The sequence below is a fragment of the Hylobates moloch genome, unplaced genomic scaffold (genome assembly GCF_009828535.3).
Source record: "Hylobates moloch isolate HMO894 unplaced genomic scaffold, HMol_V3 SCAFFOLD_12, whole genome shotgun sequence".
Taxonomy (NCBI): Eukaryota; Metazoa; Chordata; class Mammalia; order Primates; family Hylobatidae; genus Hylobates; species Hylobates moloch.
In genome coordinates this window covers 405,591-422,796 of record NW_026652287.1, presented here as the reverse complement: position 1 = coordinate 422,796, position 17,206 = coordinate 405,591, and the positions used below count along the sequence as shown (strand labels likewise).

Below are 17,206 nucleotides of genomic sequence, written 5' to 3'. Positions count from 1 at the left end.
GGTGGCACACGCCTGTAATGCCAGCTATTTGGTTGGCTGAGGCACAAGGATTGCTTGAACCTGGGAGGCGGAGGTTGCAGTAAGCTGAGATTGTGTCACTGCACTCCAACCTGGGTGACAGAATGAGACTCCATCTCAAAAAAAAAAACAAAAAAAAAAAACCAGAAGACAAGCAAAAAACATGAAAAGACATTTCACTAAAAGGATATATGAGTGGCAAATAAGCTTGTGACCAGGTTCAGTGTCACTAGCCATTACAGAAATGCACATTAAGACTATCTTGAGGCCAGGCGCGGTGGCTCATGCCTGTAATTCCAGCACTTTGAGAGGCTGAAGCAGGTGGATCACTTGAGGTCAGGAGTTCGAGACCAGCCTGACCAACATGGTGAAATCCTGTTTCTACTAAAAATACAAAAATTAGCTGGGCATGGTGGCAGGTACCTGTAATACCAACTACTTGGGAGGCTGAGGCAGGAGAATCACTTGAACCTGGGAGGTGGAGGCTGCAGCGAGCTGGGATCACACCATTGCACTCCAGCCTGGGTGACATAGCGAGACTCTGTCTCAAAAAAAAAAAAAAAAGACTGCCTTGGGATATTAGTATACACCTATTAGAACAGCTGAAATAATATACAGCAGTGGCAATATGAAATGCTGGGAATAATGTAGTTTGAAGTAACTAATCTCTTATACATTGCTGATGGGAACAGCAATAGTGCACCCACTCTGGAATATAGTTGGGCAGTTTAAAAAGTAAACAATTTTATGACCCAGCAACTGCACTCCTAGACATTGAACTCAGAGAAATAAACTTATGTCCACACAAAAGCCTGTACACTACTGACCCCAAACTGGAAACAACCAAAATGTCCTCTGACGTGGCGAAACAAACCATGGACCCCCCAAGCCACTCTGACGTGAAACAAACCGTGGACCACCCATGCCATGGACACTACTCAGCAATAAAAAGGAGCTGACCACTGATGTGTGCAATAACTTGGACGAAGCTCCAAGGCATTACGCCCAGGGAGGAAAACATCTCCAAAGGTCTACACTGCATGAACTGTACGATGTGTCCTCTTGTATCACAAAATGACAGCATTATAGAGTGGTGGTGGGGGTCGGATGAATAAAAAGGGGTAGACGGAGAGAGATTTTTGTGGTGACGGAACTGTTCTGTATTTTGTGACTGTGGTTACGTGAATGTCCTCATGTGATAAAATGACAGAATGAAGAAAACACTCCACCAAGCTCAGTTTCCTGGTTTTCATATTACACTAGCCTAAGGTGTAGCCAATGGGAGAAATAGGGAAAACATTTAATTAGCATAAGATCTAGTATTCCATAGCACAGTAGGGTGAATATAGTTAATAACAGTGTATTGTATATTTTTAAATAACCAAAAGAGTGGAACTGGAATGTTCCTAACAAAGAAATGATACAGGCTTGAGGTGATGGATACCCCAGTTACTGCAAGTTGATCATTATACATTGTATGTCTGTATTAAAACATCAAGGTACCCCACAAATACATACACCTTTTATGTACCCACAGTAATTTAAAATTTTAAAAATTTGGCAAGCAAAATGTGACAAACATTAAATTTAAATACAGTTAGAAACAATGAATCTAATTATATATTAAGTTGATGGCAGTGTGGGAAAAATGCTAATCTAAGTAAAATTATTAACAGCTTTATTAAAATACAATTTATATGCAATAAAATATACCTGTGTTGTGTGACTGTAGTAAACGTGCAGAGCTGTGCACCCATCACTCCAACCCAGTTTCCGGATACTTCCGTTACCTCACAGGGATCCTTCTTGCATTCACTCCCTATCCCCTCCACCCAGTCCGACAACCACTCAGCCACCTTCTGTCTTTATAATGTGCCTCTTCTGGACATTTCATAGAAATGGGATCATATCGTACATGGCCTTCTGTGATGCCTTTTCACTGTGACGCCTTTTCACTTGCATGGTGTGTTTAAGGTCCATCCACACTCAGCACGTTTCCTCGCTGCACGATACTCCAGTGTCCAGATACACCCATTTTGTCTGTCTGCGCATCAGCTGATGGACCCACTGAGGTGCCTTACGGGAGCCCAGCACTATTCTGTGTGCCGGGGGGTCCCTGCTTTGGTCCAGTTTCATGTTTGTGTGTGGAGACCTTCAGAGGGCGGTAACTGATGAAAAGAAAAAAAAACTGGGTGGAGCGTTCGAGCGGGAGGGGCTACCATCTGCATGGGGCCGTCATTCATATTTATTGTGGCCTACTGTCTGAAAGTACTATTCTAGGCACTGCCCCAAATCCCTGCTCTTACAGAACGTATATTCTAGTGGGGACCAGACAACAAGCACAGAAGGTGACAGGAACAGTCAAGAAGAGACAGAGGCAACCCTGGGGAGGCTCGCTGCTATTTCAGGCCGATGGTTGAGGGAGGACCTCTCAGGAGAATGTCAGCCAACAAAGTAAGAAATGGAGTTGCTGGGCGTGGTGGCTTACGCCTGGAATCCCAGCACTGTGGGAGGTGGAGGCGGGCAGATCGCTTGAACTCAGGAGTTCAAGACCAGCCTGGGCAACATGGTGAAACCCTGTTCTCTACTAAAAATAGGAAAGTTAGCTGGGCGTGGTGGTGTGCACCTGTAGTCCCAAGCTACTCAGGAGGCTGAGGTGGGAGGATCATCTGAGCCCAGGAGGTGAAGGCTGCAGTGAGCTGAGATTGCGCCACTCCCTCCTCCAGCCTGGACAACAGAACAAGACCCTGTCTCACAAAAAAAAAAAAAAAAAAAAAAAAAGAAAAGAAAGAAAAGGAATCATGCAGGTACTGGTGGGAACAGTGTCCCAGGAGAGGGAAAGGCAAGGAGAGCGAGTACTCAAAGGCACCTTTGAGGAAGTAATATTTGAGCTGAACTTTCGTGACAAGGAGGACCGAGGCACGCACAGATCTGGGAGAAGAGCAGTGAGATGAGGGGGGCAACAATCAGAGCCACAAGAAGCCCCTGAAGAGAAGCCTGGGGCACTGAGGACAGCCAGCAGGGACGACTCCTGGGGTTTGGCCTGAGCCACAGGGAGGCCATGCCACCTTCTGACAGTGAAGAGGGCAGGTCTGTGGGGCATACGTGGTGGGCCTGGGGTCCCCTCTGGAAACAGCTCTCTTTGACGACATGAATCTGCAATGTTTGAACACCAAGTGGAGCCATCAGGTCAGCAGTTAGAGCAGAGTGTCTGCCACAGAGACCTAGAGCTACAGGGTGAAGGAACATGCTGGGGAGCAGGGAAGAGGATGAAGCGCGTGTTGGGTGCTCAGCCATGCCCCACACTCCACCTCCAACCACAGCACCTCTGAGACAGACTGGACCCTTCCTGAAAACAAAAACCAAACAGGACGAGTGTGTGGGGTGTGGTGAGCTTCCTGTGGCTGCTCTAAGAAGTTACCACCAACTTTGCTGCTTAAACTAGATTTATTCTCTTGAAGTTCTGGAGCTCAGAAGTCCAAAATGAAGGGGCAGGCAGGGCTGGTTCCTTCTGGAGGCCCTGCAGGGAGATCTGTTTTCTTTTCTGCTTTGACAGCCTGCCCTCCTCTCCTGGCTGGAGGCCCTTGCTCCCTCTGCAAAGCACATCCCTCCCGCCTCTTCTCTGTCACCAAGCCCCTGGCCTCTGCTCTGTCACCATCCCTCTGGCCTCTGCTGTCACCAAGCCCCTGGACCCTCCCCTCATCTCAAGGTCCTTAATTCCACCATATCTGCAAAGCCCCTTTTACCGTGCAAGGTAACATCATCGCAGGCTCAAGTGATCGGATGCGGGTATCTGTGGTGGCAGGACGGGGACATGGCTTAGCCCATCACAGGGTGTCAACGGTATCCAGCATGTGGGGTTTGCCACACAACAACAAACAAAACCACCCGATTTTTATAAAACCCTGTGGCGTGCAAGGTTTGATGGCACAGTGTTATAATATGTTCAAGCCCTAAATCCCAGGACCTCAGAGGTGACTGTATCTGCAGACATGGAACATGTCATGAATTTGCGTGTCATGCCTGCACACGGGCCACGCTAATCTTCTCTGTATCGTTCCAGTTTTCGTAGGTGTAGTCTTTAAAGAGGTGATTAAGATAAATGAGGCCACTGGGGTGGGCCCTAATCCAAGAGGACTTGTGTCCTCACAGGAAGAGATTAGGGCACAGACACGCATGAAGAGAAGACGCTGCCCACGAGCCAAGGAGACAGACCAAAGAGGAACCAGCCCCGCTGACACCGTAATCTCAGAGTTGCAGGCCCCAGAACTGTGAGAAAATACTTTGTTGTTTAAGCCGCCCGTTCTGCAGCGTTTTGATCCAGCAGCCCAAGTGGACCCACATTCAAGGCCACCACTGGGCGGGGCTCACAAATGCAGGCTCCCAGCACAGCGCACGGCTCTCACAGTGCCAGGTTCCCAGCACAGCGCATGGCACTCACAGTGCCACACTCCCAGCACAGCGCACGGCACTCACAGTGCCAGGCTCCCAGCACAGCGCACGGCTCTCACAGTGCCACACTCCCAGCACAGCGCACGGCTCTCACGGTGCCAGGCTCCCAGCACAGTGCACGGCCCTCACTCCCGGTCTGACTGGCCTTCAACATTCTCTCCTGCATCCATTCTTTCCACAGACATGCACGACCAAGTGTCTGCTCTATGTGAGGAACTTTAAGACTCCACCATCTAGACTCACTGCCTCAGAAGGAGACAACCATGAAAAGTGAGCGACAGAGGAAGGAGCCGCTGTTTGTGCCGCGGGAACGATTTCAAGCCCAGGGGACAGCTCATCAGCTTGTCAGACCTTCACCATTCAGTAGCCAACTGGTCACCCAGTGATCAGCAGATGCTTCCCTGGGGCCAAACATTTCTGACAAATAAACAACAGTGGGCAGACAGGCAAGATCCCTGCTCTATTTTTTTGAGGGGGGAGACAAGCGGTAAACAGATGTTTCCTTTCCGATAGTGACAGGTGCTGGGGGGAAACTAGACCGGCTGGCGGGGTGGGGGCAACCCTGCAGGAGCTGAATGAGGAGGGGCTACAGAGGGAGGGGCCGGTGCCTGAAGGGCTGGTTGTGAGAACTAGCTGGTTCGGTGGAGAAGCAGAGGAACACGTGAGGGGCTCCAGGAGGAGCAGGTAGGGAGAAGAGGTTTATCTGAGGGTGGAGGCAGGGGTCATACGGCTGTGGGCCTTCAAGGGCCATAATATGGTTATTCATTACTACGTAACAAACCACCCCAAATGCAGTGGCTTAAACAACTACTTATTTCTCATGATTATACGCTGGCTGCCTGGTGCAGCACTGTGCTGGTGTTTAACAACCTTCTCTCCAGAAAAAAACAAAAGCAAAATTAAAAACCACCCTGATTTGAAGCATTTACCAATTTCCACAGTGCAAACACTCCTCCCAGGGCCCATTCCAACTGAACTGAGTGGGTAAGGCTGGAAGGGGCGCCGTCCCACACCGGCCACAGAGGCACACCCTCGGGCCTGCAGGTAACAGGCAGGTGCGGTAAACTAACTAGAAAGTGGTGCGTCCTGAGCACTCCTCACCTTTGTTTTCAATGTAACTTAATTCTAAGTGTAGAGGATGGTTGAATAATGGGTGTCTACCAGTTACCAGCACTAGGCGTTCCTGGAGGTGGCTCCCCCGAAGATCACCTGGCTCAGTCCTGCTGCTGCTCAGCGCGCGGATCTGCAGGGCGAGGCTGCACTCTGCATGTGGCTCTCCATCCTCAGGGAGTCAAGACCCGGCTTCTCTACACGGCTGCAGCCGCCGTCAGAAGGCGCAGGAGCTAACATCCATGCCAAAACAGAGCCCACGCGGAGGCAGAGGGCGGGCACGGCCCCGGGGACAGCGTTCTGGTTTCCGCATCAAGCCAGGCTGGAGGGAGGATCTACTTTCCTAAATCCCCTCCTTTCTCATGCTTTGCTTCCCTTCCCAGCGCAGGGCTCCCGGCGACCTAGTGGCCCTGGCAGTGACTCTGGGGCCTCTTCGGGGAGCCAGCTGCAGCTGCCTCGGGGCCAGCATTGCTCCGCTCTCTCCAGGCTGCCAGCCCGAAGCTGGGGGGGCTGTCACCAGGAACCCCTCGCTGGCGGAACTGTCACCAGGAACCCCTTGCTGGCAGAAGCCCCTTCCAAACTCAGCTGCCTCTCTGCCTTGGCCACACCCCTGGGGTGAAGGCCACACTGTGCTGAAGGCCACCCTGTGCTGGGAGCAGCCCCTGGACCCCTGGCTCTCACACCTGGGCCCCACTACTCCCATCCTGCCAGCCCTGAGGTCATTAAGATGACTTAAAGCAGATTTAAAACAGCCTTTGTAGCTGGCCTAGAGGAGGGTTGGCCTGAATCCCTCATTCTGTTTTAAGCCAATCCGCCCAGACTTCCTCACTCACTGGGGTGGACGGGTTCACCTAGAACCTGAGGCCCCCTTCCCTGGCTTGGAGCCTGGGCAGCACACAGAGGGGTGGGCAGGGCTGACCCCCACTTCTGAGGGGCACCAGGGAGCACAGAGGGAGCCACAGGTGAGGAGCGCGTGAGGAGACGGTCCATGGGGCCAGCGGGCAGCTGCAGCCCTGCCCTGGGTTTGTTCCAAGGCTGGGCCAAGGAGCCAGGAAGAAGCAGTGGGATCTGCAGCGGCCGCCAGGCTGTCCTCCAGAAAGCCTGTGGACGACCCATGCAGCCACCCCACAAGGACAGCAGGGCTCCAAAACCACCACAGCCGGTCAGTTTCGCTGGGTGGGATGGCCGAGTCTTGAGGACGAGGAAGTACAGAAGCTCATGAAAAGACGGAATGAATTCACAGCCACCTGCTTCCATAAAACACGGCTCCTTACCACACCCGAGGAGTAACTGCCCTGATCTCCCTGCCTCCATAAAACACGGCTCCTTACCACGCTGGGAGGATAACTGCCCTGGTCCCAAGGCCTCCTCCCTCGCATCAGAGCCAAACCCAAGCTGTTCTGACTGCTCCAGGTAGAAATCCCCTTTGCAGTGGGCCAGGCGTTGGACTTTTCTGAAGGACTAAGGAAGCAGGAGTGAGTCCCTAGGACACCTGGAGCCCTGAGGCTCTCTGAGCTGCCCTGCCCTTCCTGGACAGGTGCAGCTGGTCCTGAGGAAAGATCTGCATCCTCTACAGGGCGAGTGTTCTTGTTTGTACTTTTTGGAAATGGGAAGGGGAAGAGTGAATATCAACCGATCTCTCTAAGACACAGATGCAGGGTAGCCCCAGCCCACTTCACGGGCGAATGCTGGCCTCCCCTCTCAGCCTCACCCCTGCACTAACTCAGGACCTCCCCTCTTGGCCTCACCCCTGCACAAACTCGCAACCTCCCCTCTCGGCCTCCCTCTGCACAAACTTGGGACCTCCCCTCTCAACCTCACTCCTGCTCTAACTAGAAACCTCCCCGCTCAGCCTCGCCCCTGCACAAACTCAGGACCTCCCCTCTCAGCTTCGCCCCTGCACTAACTCGGGACCTCCCCTCTCAACCTCACTCCTGCTCTAACTAGGGACCTCCCCTCTCAGCCTCACCCCTGCTCTAACTCGAGACCTCCCCTCTCAGCCTCGCCCCTGCTCTAACTAGGGACCTCCCCTCTCAGCCTCGCCCCTGCACAAACTTGGGACCTCCCCTCTTGGCCTCACTCCTGCACTAACTCGTGACCTCCCCTCTAGGCCCCGCCCTTGCACAAACTCGGGGGTTTCTGCATTTCGGCTTCTTCTGGTGCTCAGCTGAAGACAAAGCCTCCACACTGGATGAACAGGTTGTGGCTTCCCAGCACTGGCAGAATGAAGAGACCTGAGCGGGTTTCACAGGATGCTCGGACTTCAGGCCCCAACCTCAAGTCAGGCGTGACTCCACAGAGTCACTGAGGGACGGCAGGCAACAGAGTGACCATCACTAGCAGTGAGGCGCTCGGAGCTCACTCTGCATGGGGCCTGCCTCCCTCGCATGGGGAAGTGAGGCAGCCCCAGACATGAGCCCAACACGAGAGTGGAGGAGCAAATGCAGCTCATTTATTAGAATATGCAAAAGAGAGGACTTTCCTCCACAAATACAGAGTGCTGCTTCTCAGTTTCTATCAAGAGCAAGACAACAGTTGAAAACTGTATTCCTGAGAAGAAGCAAAAAAGTTATCAGTTTGCAAACAAGGATAACAGGTGATTTCAACAAAAGATAAAAAACTTTTTTTTCCAAAAATCAAAATTTCAAGTATTATTCCAGATGACATGGCAAACCTAGCACAGGCGGGAGCCAAGGTGCCCCTCAGGCTCTGTAGGGCCTTGGAGGAAGGGCCCAGGCAGCATGAGGGAGTGGCACGTCCTGGGACCTGCGTCCAGCCCTGGCTTGGGGCCATGAAGGGAGCAGCGTGTCCTGGGACCTGCGTCCAGCCCTGGCTTGGAGCCGTGGGGTCACTCACCGGTTAGCAAGGAGCGACTAACTTGGCGGCCACGTCGAGGGTTAGCAGTTTTGGACACTGGAAGGTTTTTTTTTTTTTTTAAAAAAACAGAAGCATATGCTTATTCTTTCAAATACCATACTATACCCAATTTTAGTCAATTTGTAAATTATAAATTATATTATTTGTGCTACAGTTTGTGATATTTAAATCTTAAAAGATAAGCACCAAACCTATTAAAATAAAAAATATATAAAATGCTGTGGTTTTCCCAACAGCAGAATATTGTGTACATCCTGTAGGCTGTAAACTTATGCCCCCTTCTCCTGAAACAATGCTTCTGATAAATTTTCCCCTTTCTCCTTTGAAACTTTTCCTGAAAACAGACTTCTGCTTTAACTGTAGTTACGGAAAACGTACCAAAGAGCAAAGCTGCCCCTCTCGGCGGGACGGCCGCGTGTCACGGAAAGGCTTCGTCTCTGCTGCTGATGCCACCACGAGCCCCACCCAGCGCTCACCAGGAGGGGGCGCTGTGGCCCCCAGGGCTCCGGGGAGGGTCTCAGAGGGTAAAGCTCCACAGAAGAAAGAGTCACCCCAGAGCACCTGTTGGAGACCCTGCGTCCCTTCCCTCGGGGGGCCGTGAAAACACCTTGATGTGTTTGCTTCTGTATTTTAAAAACACGCTCTCTTCGCCTCCAGTGCTGAAAGCTGCTCGGGGCCTCTGGATGCTTAGTTTTTAAACCTTGTCTGTTCACAGATATGATTGAATTTCCTGCAGGGAGAAAACGGCCAAATTACACAAGAGAGCATCAGAGAGGCATTCAAATAAACCCATTCTGAAACCATACACAGAAAGAGCTACCTGAGAGAGTGTGTGTGCTTCTTACAAAATCAAAGAAACTGACCTCCAAAGGTAAACTTCTTTTTCCCTTTTAAAATTTAGAAACAGAAGTGCAAACATCTGGCCACACACGGTGGCTAATGTCTGTAATCTAGCACTTTGGGAGGCCAAGGTGGGTAGATCACTAGATCAGGAGTTCGAGAACAGCCTGGCCAACATAGTGAAACCCCCGTTCTCTACTAAAAATACAAAAAAATTAGCCTGACATGGCGGCGAGCGCCTGTAGTCCCAGCTACTCGGGAGGCTGAGGCAGGAGAATCACTTGAACCTGGGAGGCGGGGTTACAATCAGCTGAGATCACACCTCTATACTCCAGCCTGGGAGACAGACTGAGACTTCATCTCAAAAAAAATAAAAATAAAAATAAAAAACAAGTGCAAACATCTTAGATAATTTTTTCAGAGAAGAGAATAAAAACTGTACCTCCTCGGGCATGCCCATGGCATCTGCTGACAGGGCTGAGGCAGACACGCCAAGCTGGATGGCCTGTGGCCACCTTCCCTCTCCACAGACCATGAGCAAGGATGATCAGCATGGCTCTGCTCTCCTGATGCACATTTCTACTGAAAACTGTCTGCCAGTCAACAATGAAATCTCTTTTTATAACAACATGGTCTCTTCCATGTGCTGTTTGTGTTCAAGCACAGAGCAAGGTTTTTATTCCACAAAATCCCTGTGAGGGAGGCGCCTTTCTCTGAGTCCTCACAGCTTGTCCTGAGGGCACTGTTTCCATCACTTTAATCTGAACTCCCTGGGCCACAGGAGTGATTTACGTGATCACCTAACCTAAGAGATGCCTCCTGACCTACACCTCCCAGGGCAATGCAGATGGCGCTGTGAACCTCCTTTAAGGAGCATGGGAAAGACACCACGTGAGGGTGACAATGTGCCAGCAATCACAAATGCCTGCTCAGGGTACGGACGAGAACCCAGCTGCGCAGCGCTTTGCGAGGGGGGCCTGAGGCCCTCGGTGACTGCAGCCTCCGACTTAGAAACGGCTAAGCCTGGTGCCTGGTGCAGTGGCTCACGCTTGTAATTCCAGCACTTTGGGAGGCCGAGGCAGGCGGATCACGAGGTCAGGAGATCGAGACCACAGTGAAACCCCATCTCTACTAAAAATACAAAAAAATTAGCCGGGCGTGGTGGCAGGCGCCTGTAGTCCCAGCTACTCGGAGAGGCTGAGGCAGGAGAATGGCGTGAACCCGGGAGGCGGAGGTTGCAGTGAGCGGAGGTTGCACCACTGCACTCCAGCCTGGGAGACAGAGCGAGACTCCGTCTCAAAAAAAAAAAAAAAAAAAAGAAACGGCTAAGCCTGAAACGATGGGGTGTGCCCCGGGTGCCTCAGACAACAGATAAAGCAACTCCAGCCAGAAAGACACAGAGGTGGAAGATGGAGATAAAACTGCATGAGATGAAGGGATAAAGGAAGAGCAGGATTTCTAAATGAAGATACCGGTTCCTAAAGGATGCAACCTGAGAGAAGCATAATGACCATAATCAGCCTATTTATAAGCAGGCGGTTAACTCATTCATCACCCTGCAGCTGACGCCTGTGCCCCCAACTGCACTCACATGGCGTGGTGAGCTTTCACCTGAGTGCGGCAGTTACGGCCCCAGTAGCAGTCAGGACGGGATGTTACGGCCACTGGAAAAAGAGAAGAGTTACGCATCTATTAGATGTATCGCACGCAACCACTCAGCTACCTGAATCTCAGCAGAGACCCAAAGACAGACGCTGTGGCAGAAACTCAGGGCCTCTGGTCCCTCCATAACTAGTTTCCTTGGACTGTTCTGAGATTTCAGGAAAGGAAACACATGTTTAACTAAAAACCCAACTGAGGGTCAGGTGCGGTGGTTCATGCCTGTAATCCCAGCACTTTGGGAGGCAGAGGCAGGTGGATAAACTGAGGTCAGGAGTTCGAGACCAGCCTGATCAACATGGTGAAACCCTGTCTCTACTGAAAATACAAAATTTGCCAGGTGTGGTGGTGGGCGCCTGTAATCCCAGCTACTTGGGAGGCTGAGGCAGGACAATCGCTTGAACTGGGGAGAGGGAGGTTGCAGTGAGCCAAGATCATGCCACTGCACTTCAGCCTGGGTGACAGAGTAAGACTCTGTCTGAAAAATAAATAAATAAAATAAATACAAATTAAAAAATAAAAACCCAATTGAGGAAATAAAATTACCCCAGTTGACTATTGGATGTCTTTACGAATCTGTTTTAGAAACCCACTTTACACTCATGAGTAACTGCAAACAGACCCAGGGCCTAAGACAACCACAGCCCTGTATGGCCTTCCTGTCCTGCTGGCTCCTGACTGAGGCCAAATTCTGCTTAGAACACAGAGCAAAGTGCAAACAGGGTGTCTGTTAAGAAAAGAGTGCTGGCCGGGTGTGGAGGCTCATGCCTGCAATCCCGCCACTTTGGGAGGCCGAGATCAAGAGTTCGAGACCAGCCTGGCCAACATGGAGAAACCCCAACTCTACTAAAACACAAAAAATTAGCCGGGTGTAGTGGCGGGTGCCTGTAATCCCAGCTACTCAGGAGGCTAAGGCAGAAGAATTGCTTGAAATCAGGAGGCAGAGGTTGCAGTGAGCCGAGCTTGTGCCACTACACTCCAGCCTGGGCAAAAACAGCAAAACTGTCTTTAAAAAAAAAAAAAAAAGAGGTAGAAGCCAAGAAGCCAACCCAGACAGAACTAGAGCCGTGAGGGGCTCGGGGGCTCCTTACCTGGCAACTCGGAAGCAGGAATGTTCTGCCGATACTGATAGGTCAGCTCGCGGAAGCTGCGCAGGCCACAGCAGTAACACAGCACGGTGTCTCCCGTGACTCTGTAATCTGGAAGAAACACAGCCAGTTACCCAGCAACGCCATCTTCCCAACAGCAGTGCACGGACTTCACAGCAGCGGGAGACTAACGCACTGACCATAAATGGGGTGAAGACAACGGGTGACACATTTGGAAAACAAGAACAAAGCCAATCTAGATACCAATTTATTTTCTTTTCTTTTTTTTTTTTTGAGACAGAGTCTCGCTGTATCGCCCAGGCTGGAGTGCAGTGGCGCGATCTCGACTCACTGCAAGCTCCGCCTCCCGGATTCACACCATTCTCCTGCCTCAGCCTCCCGAGTAGCTGGGACTACAGGCGCCCGCCCCCACACCTGGCTAATTTTTTGTATTTTTAGTAGAGACGGGGTTTCACTGTGCTAGCCAAGATGGTCTCGATCTCCTGACCTCGTGATCCACCCACCTCGGCCTCCCAAAGTGCTGGCATTACAGGCATGAGCCACTGCGCCCGGCCACCAATTTATTTTCTTACAGCAAAACAGTCCCACATGGATATAACATTTATTTTATTTTTTGAGACCAAGACTCGCTCTGTCGCCCAGGCTAGAGTGCAGTGGCGCAGTCTCAGCTCACTGCAACTTCCGCCTCCTGTGTTCAACTGATTCTCCTGTCTCAGCCTCCGGAGTAGCTGGGACTACAGGTGTGTGCCACCGCACCTGTCTAATGTTTATACTTTTTTAGTAGAGACGGAGTTTCACCATGTTGGCCAGGCTGGTCTCAAACTCCTGTTCTCAGATGATCTGCCCGCCTCGGCCTCCTAAAATGCTGGGATTACAGGCGTGAGCCTCAGCGCCCGGCCCCACATGGATATAAAATTTAAATATTAAAATTCCCAAAAAAATTACTAAGAAGAAAATGAGAAAATTAGCTATTTCTAAGTATGTCTTGAAAACCAAATTGCACAGAGGAAAGGATTTGTACATCTGACTATCTACAATTTAAACATCAAAATGAAAATAAATACAACCAAAGTGAACTACTACTATAGTGGAAGCATTTGCAACACAAATGAAAATGTGCTATACCCTTAATTAACAAGGTATCAGCCAGGCACGGTGGCTCATGCCTGTAATCCCAGCACTTTGGGAGGCCAAGGCAGGCAGATCACAGGTCAAGAGTTCGAGACCAGCCTGACCAACATGGTGAAACCTCGTCTCTACTAAAAATACAAAAAAAAAAAAAAAATAGCTGGGCATGTTGGCAGACGCCTGTAATCCCAGCTACTCAGGAGGTCTGAGGCAGGAGATTCGTTGAACCTGGGATGTGGAGCTTGTAGTGAGCCGAGATTGTGCCATTGCACTCCAGCCTGGGTGACACAGAAAGACTCCGTCTCAAAAAAAAAAAACAAAAAAACAACTAAGAGTAGCCAGGCATGGTAGCACACGCTTGTGGTCCCAGCTGCTTGGGAGGCTGAGGTGAGAGGATCGCTTGAGTCCAGGAAGTCAAGGCTGCAGTGAGCTCTGATCGCGCCCCTGCACTCCAGCCTGGGCATTAGAGCAAGAACCTGTCTCATGTATATATTTCTACAGCCTCCATTAGTGATAAATTATCATACTCCACAAGGCATCATGTGCCCCCCCTGGAGAGGGGTGACCCTCATCAAGGGACTGACACATCAAACAAGAGATACACCAAGTCCCTGAGGGTCCCAGGACAACTGACCCCAGGACCTCTGGATAGACAAGTGGTTGAGACCCTCCAAGCTGGCCCCACCTGTTGGAGGCCACACAAATGTTTCTTATGATTAGGCATAATTGAAGCCTGTAATAATATGAACCTGTGATCAATTAAGCAGCTGCCCAATTGTTACCTCCTCCTTGCTCTTGTCACCCAATAAATATGAAGGGCTCTAGAAGCTCAGGGAGCTCTCGTCTTCTTCCCCATGTTGCCTTTCCTTAAAACAGTTTGTCTTTTTGTTTTCATTTCTACGTTCCTCCTTTGTTCAGTCTTGTAATGCTGGTCTCAAGCAGTAACAGTAGTAACAGCTGTAGTGACGGTCTCAAGTAGCAGTAGTGGCAGTCGGCCACACCCACCCTCCCCTACAAGGATAGAAGCTGCTGGAATATCTCATGCAGGTTCATGCTCAACTTTCTTTTTTTTTTTTGAGACGGAGTCTCACTCTGTCGCCCAGGCTGGAGTGCAGTGGCGTGATCTTGGCTCACTGCAAGCTCCGCCTCCCACGTTCACACCATTCTCCTTCCTCAGCCTCCCAAGTAGCTGGGACTACAGGCGCCCACCACCATGCCCAGCTAATTTTTTGTATTTTTCTTTTTTTAGTAGAGACAGGGTTTTACCGTGTTAGCCAGGATGGTCTCGATCTCTTGACCTCATGATCTGCCTGCCTCAGCCTCCCAAAGTGCTGGAATTACAGGCGTGAGCCACCGCACCCAGCCCATGCTCAACTTTCAAAAAACAACCTGAAGGCTGGGCGCGGTGGCTCATGCCTGTAATTCCAGCACTTTGGGAGGCTGAGGCAGGCGGATCACCTGAAGTCAGAAGTTCAAGACCAGACTGGCCAACTTGGAGAAACCCCATCTTTACTAAAAATACAAAATTAGCCAGGTGTGGTGGCACATGCCTGTAATCCCAGCTACTCAGGAGGTTGATGCAGGAGAATCGCTCGAACCCAGGAGGCAGAGGTGGCAGTGAGCTGAGATCATGCCACTGCACTCCAGTCTGGGCAATAAGAGCGAGACTCCATCTCAAAAAACAAACAGACAAACAAAAACAACCTGAAAGCATCAGGATCTTTTTCCTCTCTTCCAGGGTGGGTGAAGGTCGGAGTTGTCACTGGGAGAGCAGACAGGCAGGCGCAGCCCTGGAAACTCACATGCGCCCTAGAGCGGGAGGCAACAGACGAACTCACCAGACAGCAGAAACACTCCCCGCTGGAGAGCCACAAGGCTCTCGGTCAACACGCTTTTCCACGTCAACCCTCTAGTTGCCAGGTAATTCTGTGACGCAAAGAAAAGAGGAATAAGAAATATTCATTTAGAGGAAGAAACACTGAAATAACGAGAGAGGAAACATTTCATAAAAGGCCCCTGAAGGTGCGGAAAGCCAAAGCTCAGACCCTTACGAGTGGCCTTTGCGGAGGGCTGCACATTCACGGCCTGCGGCACGAGAAATCTTGTCCAAGAGCCTCCTGGAAGTCCCAAAAGGTTCCAGTGTAAGAGTTACCAGAGGCTCTCAAAAGTTCTGCCAAGACCCACACAGCCCAGGTGTGAATGAGACACGAAAGCCTGGCCACAGTGCACACAGCCTGGCAACGAGCCCAGGCTGTTTGACAAGAAAAGCTGAGGACTTGGCATCTGTTCTCTGTGCCCTTCAAACACGCACAAGCTGTTGAGCTCCTTCTGTGGGCATCAAAGCAGAGTGTGGGGCTGAGCGGGTGCCTGCCAGGTGTGTCTGTGGCAAGCGTCAAGGCCCCACCATTGTGTGTGCTGTCAGCAAAGTGCTCGGCAAGAGGGCAAATGCGCACGTTAAACATATATAAATCCTACGGCCGGGCGCGGTGGCTCACACCTGTAATCCCAGCACTTTGGGAGGCCGAGGCGGGCGGATCACGAGGTCAGGAGATCAAGACCATCCTGGCTAACACAGTGAAACCCCGTCTCTACTAAAAATACAAAAACTTAGCCAGGCGAGGTGGAGGGCGCCTATAGTCCCAGATACTTGGGAGGCTGAGGCAGAAGAATGGCGTGAACCCCGGGGGGCGGAGCCTGCAGTGAGGCGAGATCGCGCCATTGCACTCCAGCCTGGGCAACAGCGAGACTCTGTCTCAAAAAAAAATAATAATAAATAAATAAATAAATAAATAAATAAATAAAAAATCCTAGAAACTGAGGTAGCTTCCTAGACGTGGGAAGGCAAATGGCCGGAAGAGAAAGGGACCAGAGAAAAGGCCTTGGTCTTGCTAAAAGGCGGCACCTTCAAGAAGCCCTCTCCGAGAGCTATGGGAACAAGAGCTGGGGGAACAAAAGCTGCGGGAAGCGGCTCCTACGGATTCATGGCAGGAGGCACAACAAGGAAATACCTATTTTTGGAATACGGAAAAACAGACAAACACCAATGGCATGCAGAGAACCAGCTGGCTGCACTAGTGAGAAAATGTGGCTCCCGGCTCCCCAGCCCACAGCGAGTCGGTACCTTCAGGATGTCTGACTCGTAGCTGTTGTTGTTCAGCACGCCGTCCAGACACTTGTCACCCAGGTTGAGCTCTGCCGAGATGAAGGGGCAATGTTACCTGTTTATAATGATGTCGCAGGAAAGCACTGTCTGCCCGACACTGAGGATAAACATATTTCTTTTCATTACAGATTCTAGAAAGAATAAGAAGTTCAATGATAAAACTCAATTTTAAACAGAGGACAAGTAGAAATGATTTCCATTCCACTCCCTCCTTAAAAAGATCAGCTCTCCGAGTCTTCCCAGCACCTGGTCTGGTATCTTGACAGCAGAACCCCACAGCAAGGATTCTGTCCTGGCAGTACTTCCCCTGATCCTTCTGTTAAGGCTTGATTTTGAGCTGACATGAATTTGACACACACCTCTGCAGTTTGGCCGGAATAGGTCATCATTTGATGACAACAGTGGCCTCATCCCTATCAACATCAAGCTACGGACCCCACCATCCCCTGCCCTCAAGTTCACCAAGAGAACATGCAAAGGTCAAAGCAACTGGGGCCTGAAGAGCCGGTATTACCACAGAACGGGGCCAGGCAGCCGAAGCAGCCGGTCCGGGGGCAGCCCCAGTACAGGTGGCAGAAAGGCTGCAGGCAGACCGCACCTGTGGAGAGAGGACACTTGTTACGCGCACTCAGCGCTGAGGGCTGTCTCCAACACAGTTCATCAGCACCAGGCTCAGCTCAACTCTCTCTGGAAACATTGTTCAAGAGTCGTCTCATGGCAATCGGGGCAGGGCCACATCCAGCTAACGTCACCCAGGTTGTGATGGACCGTGATGACGAGGAGTTGTAGCCCTGAAAAAAGGCCAGGCTCACATTTTCTGGTTTTTTATTTTCTAGAGATGGAGTTTTGC

General features: G+C 50.9%; 1 protein-coding gene and 1 non-coding gene across 8 annotated transcripts in view; both read right to left on the bottom strand.

Moving 5' to 3' along the window:
* Positions 1-4,004: 4,004 nt before the first annotated feature.
* LOC116479748 (U6 spliceosomal RNA) lies at positions 4,005-4,115 on the bottom strand. The gene has a single exon (XR_004251065.1). It is a non-coding gene; the product is annotated as a U6 spliceosomal RNA (small nuclear RNA).
* A 3,902-nt stretch (positions 4,116-8,017) lies between these two features.
* The window catches only part of CHFR (checkpoint with forkhead and ring finger domains), a 44,669-nt gene continuing 35,480 nt past the window's right edge, over positions 8,018-17,206 (bottom strand). For 6 of the 7 annotated variants that reach the window (XM_032168194.2, XM_032168195.2, XM_032168196.2 and 3 more), the window contains 6 exons: positions 16,871-16,954; positions 16,315-16,385; positions 15,032-15,119; positions 12,048-12,155; positions 10,889-10,961; positions 8,018-9,187 (listed from right to left, as the gene is read on the bottom strand). In XM_032168194.2, coding sequence (XP_032024085.1) covers positions 9,145-9,187; positions 10,889-10,961; positions 12,048-12,155; positions 15,032-15,119; positions 16,315-16,385; positions 16,871-16,954 — 467 coding nt within the window. In that variant the 3' untranslated portion in view covers positions 8,018-9,144. Of the gene's footprint in view, positions 9,188-10,888; positions 10,962-12,047; positions 12,156-15,031; positions 15,120-16,314; positions 16,454-16,870; positions 16,955-17,206 lie in introns of those variants that run through there. The other variant, XM_032168200.2, reaches the window with a different exon arrangement.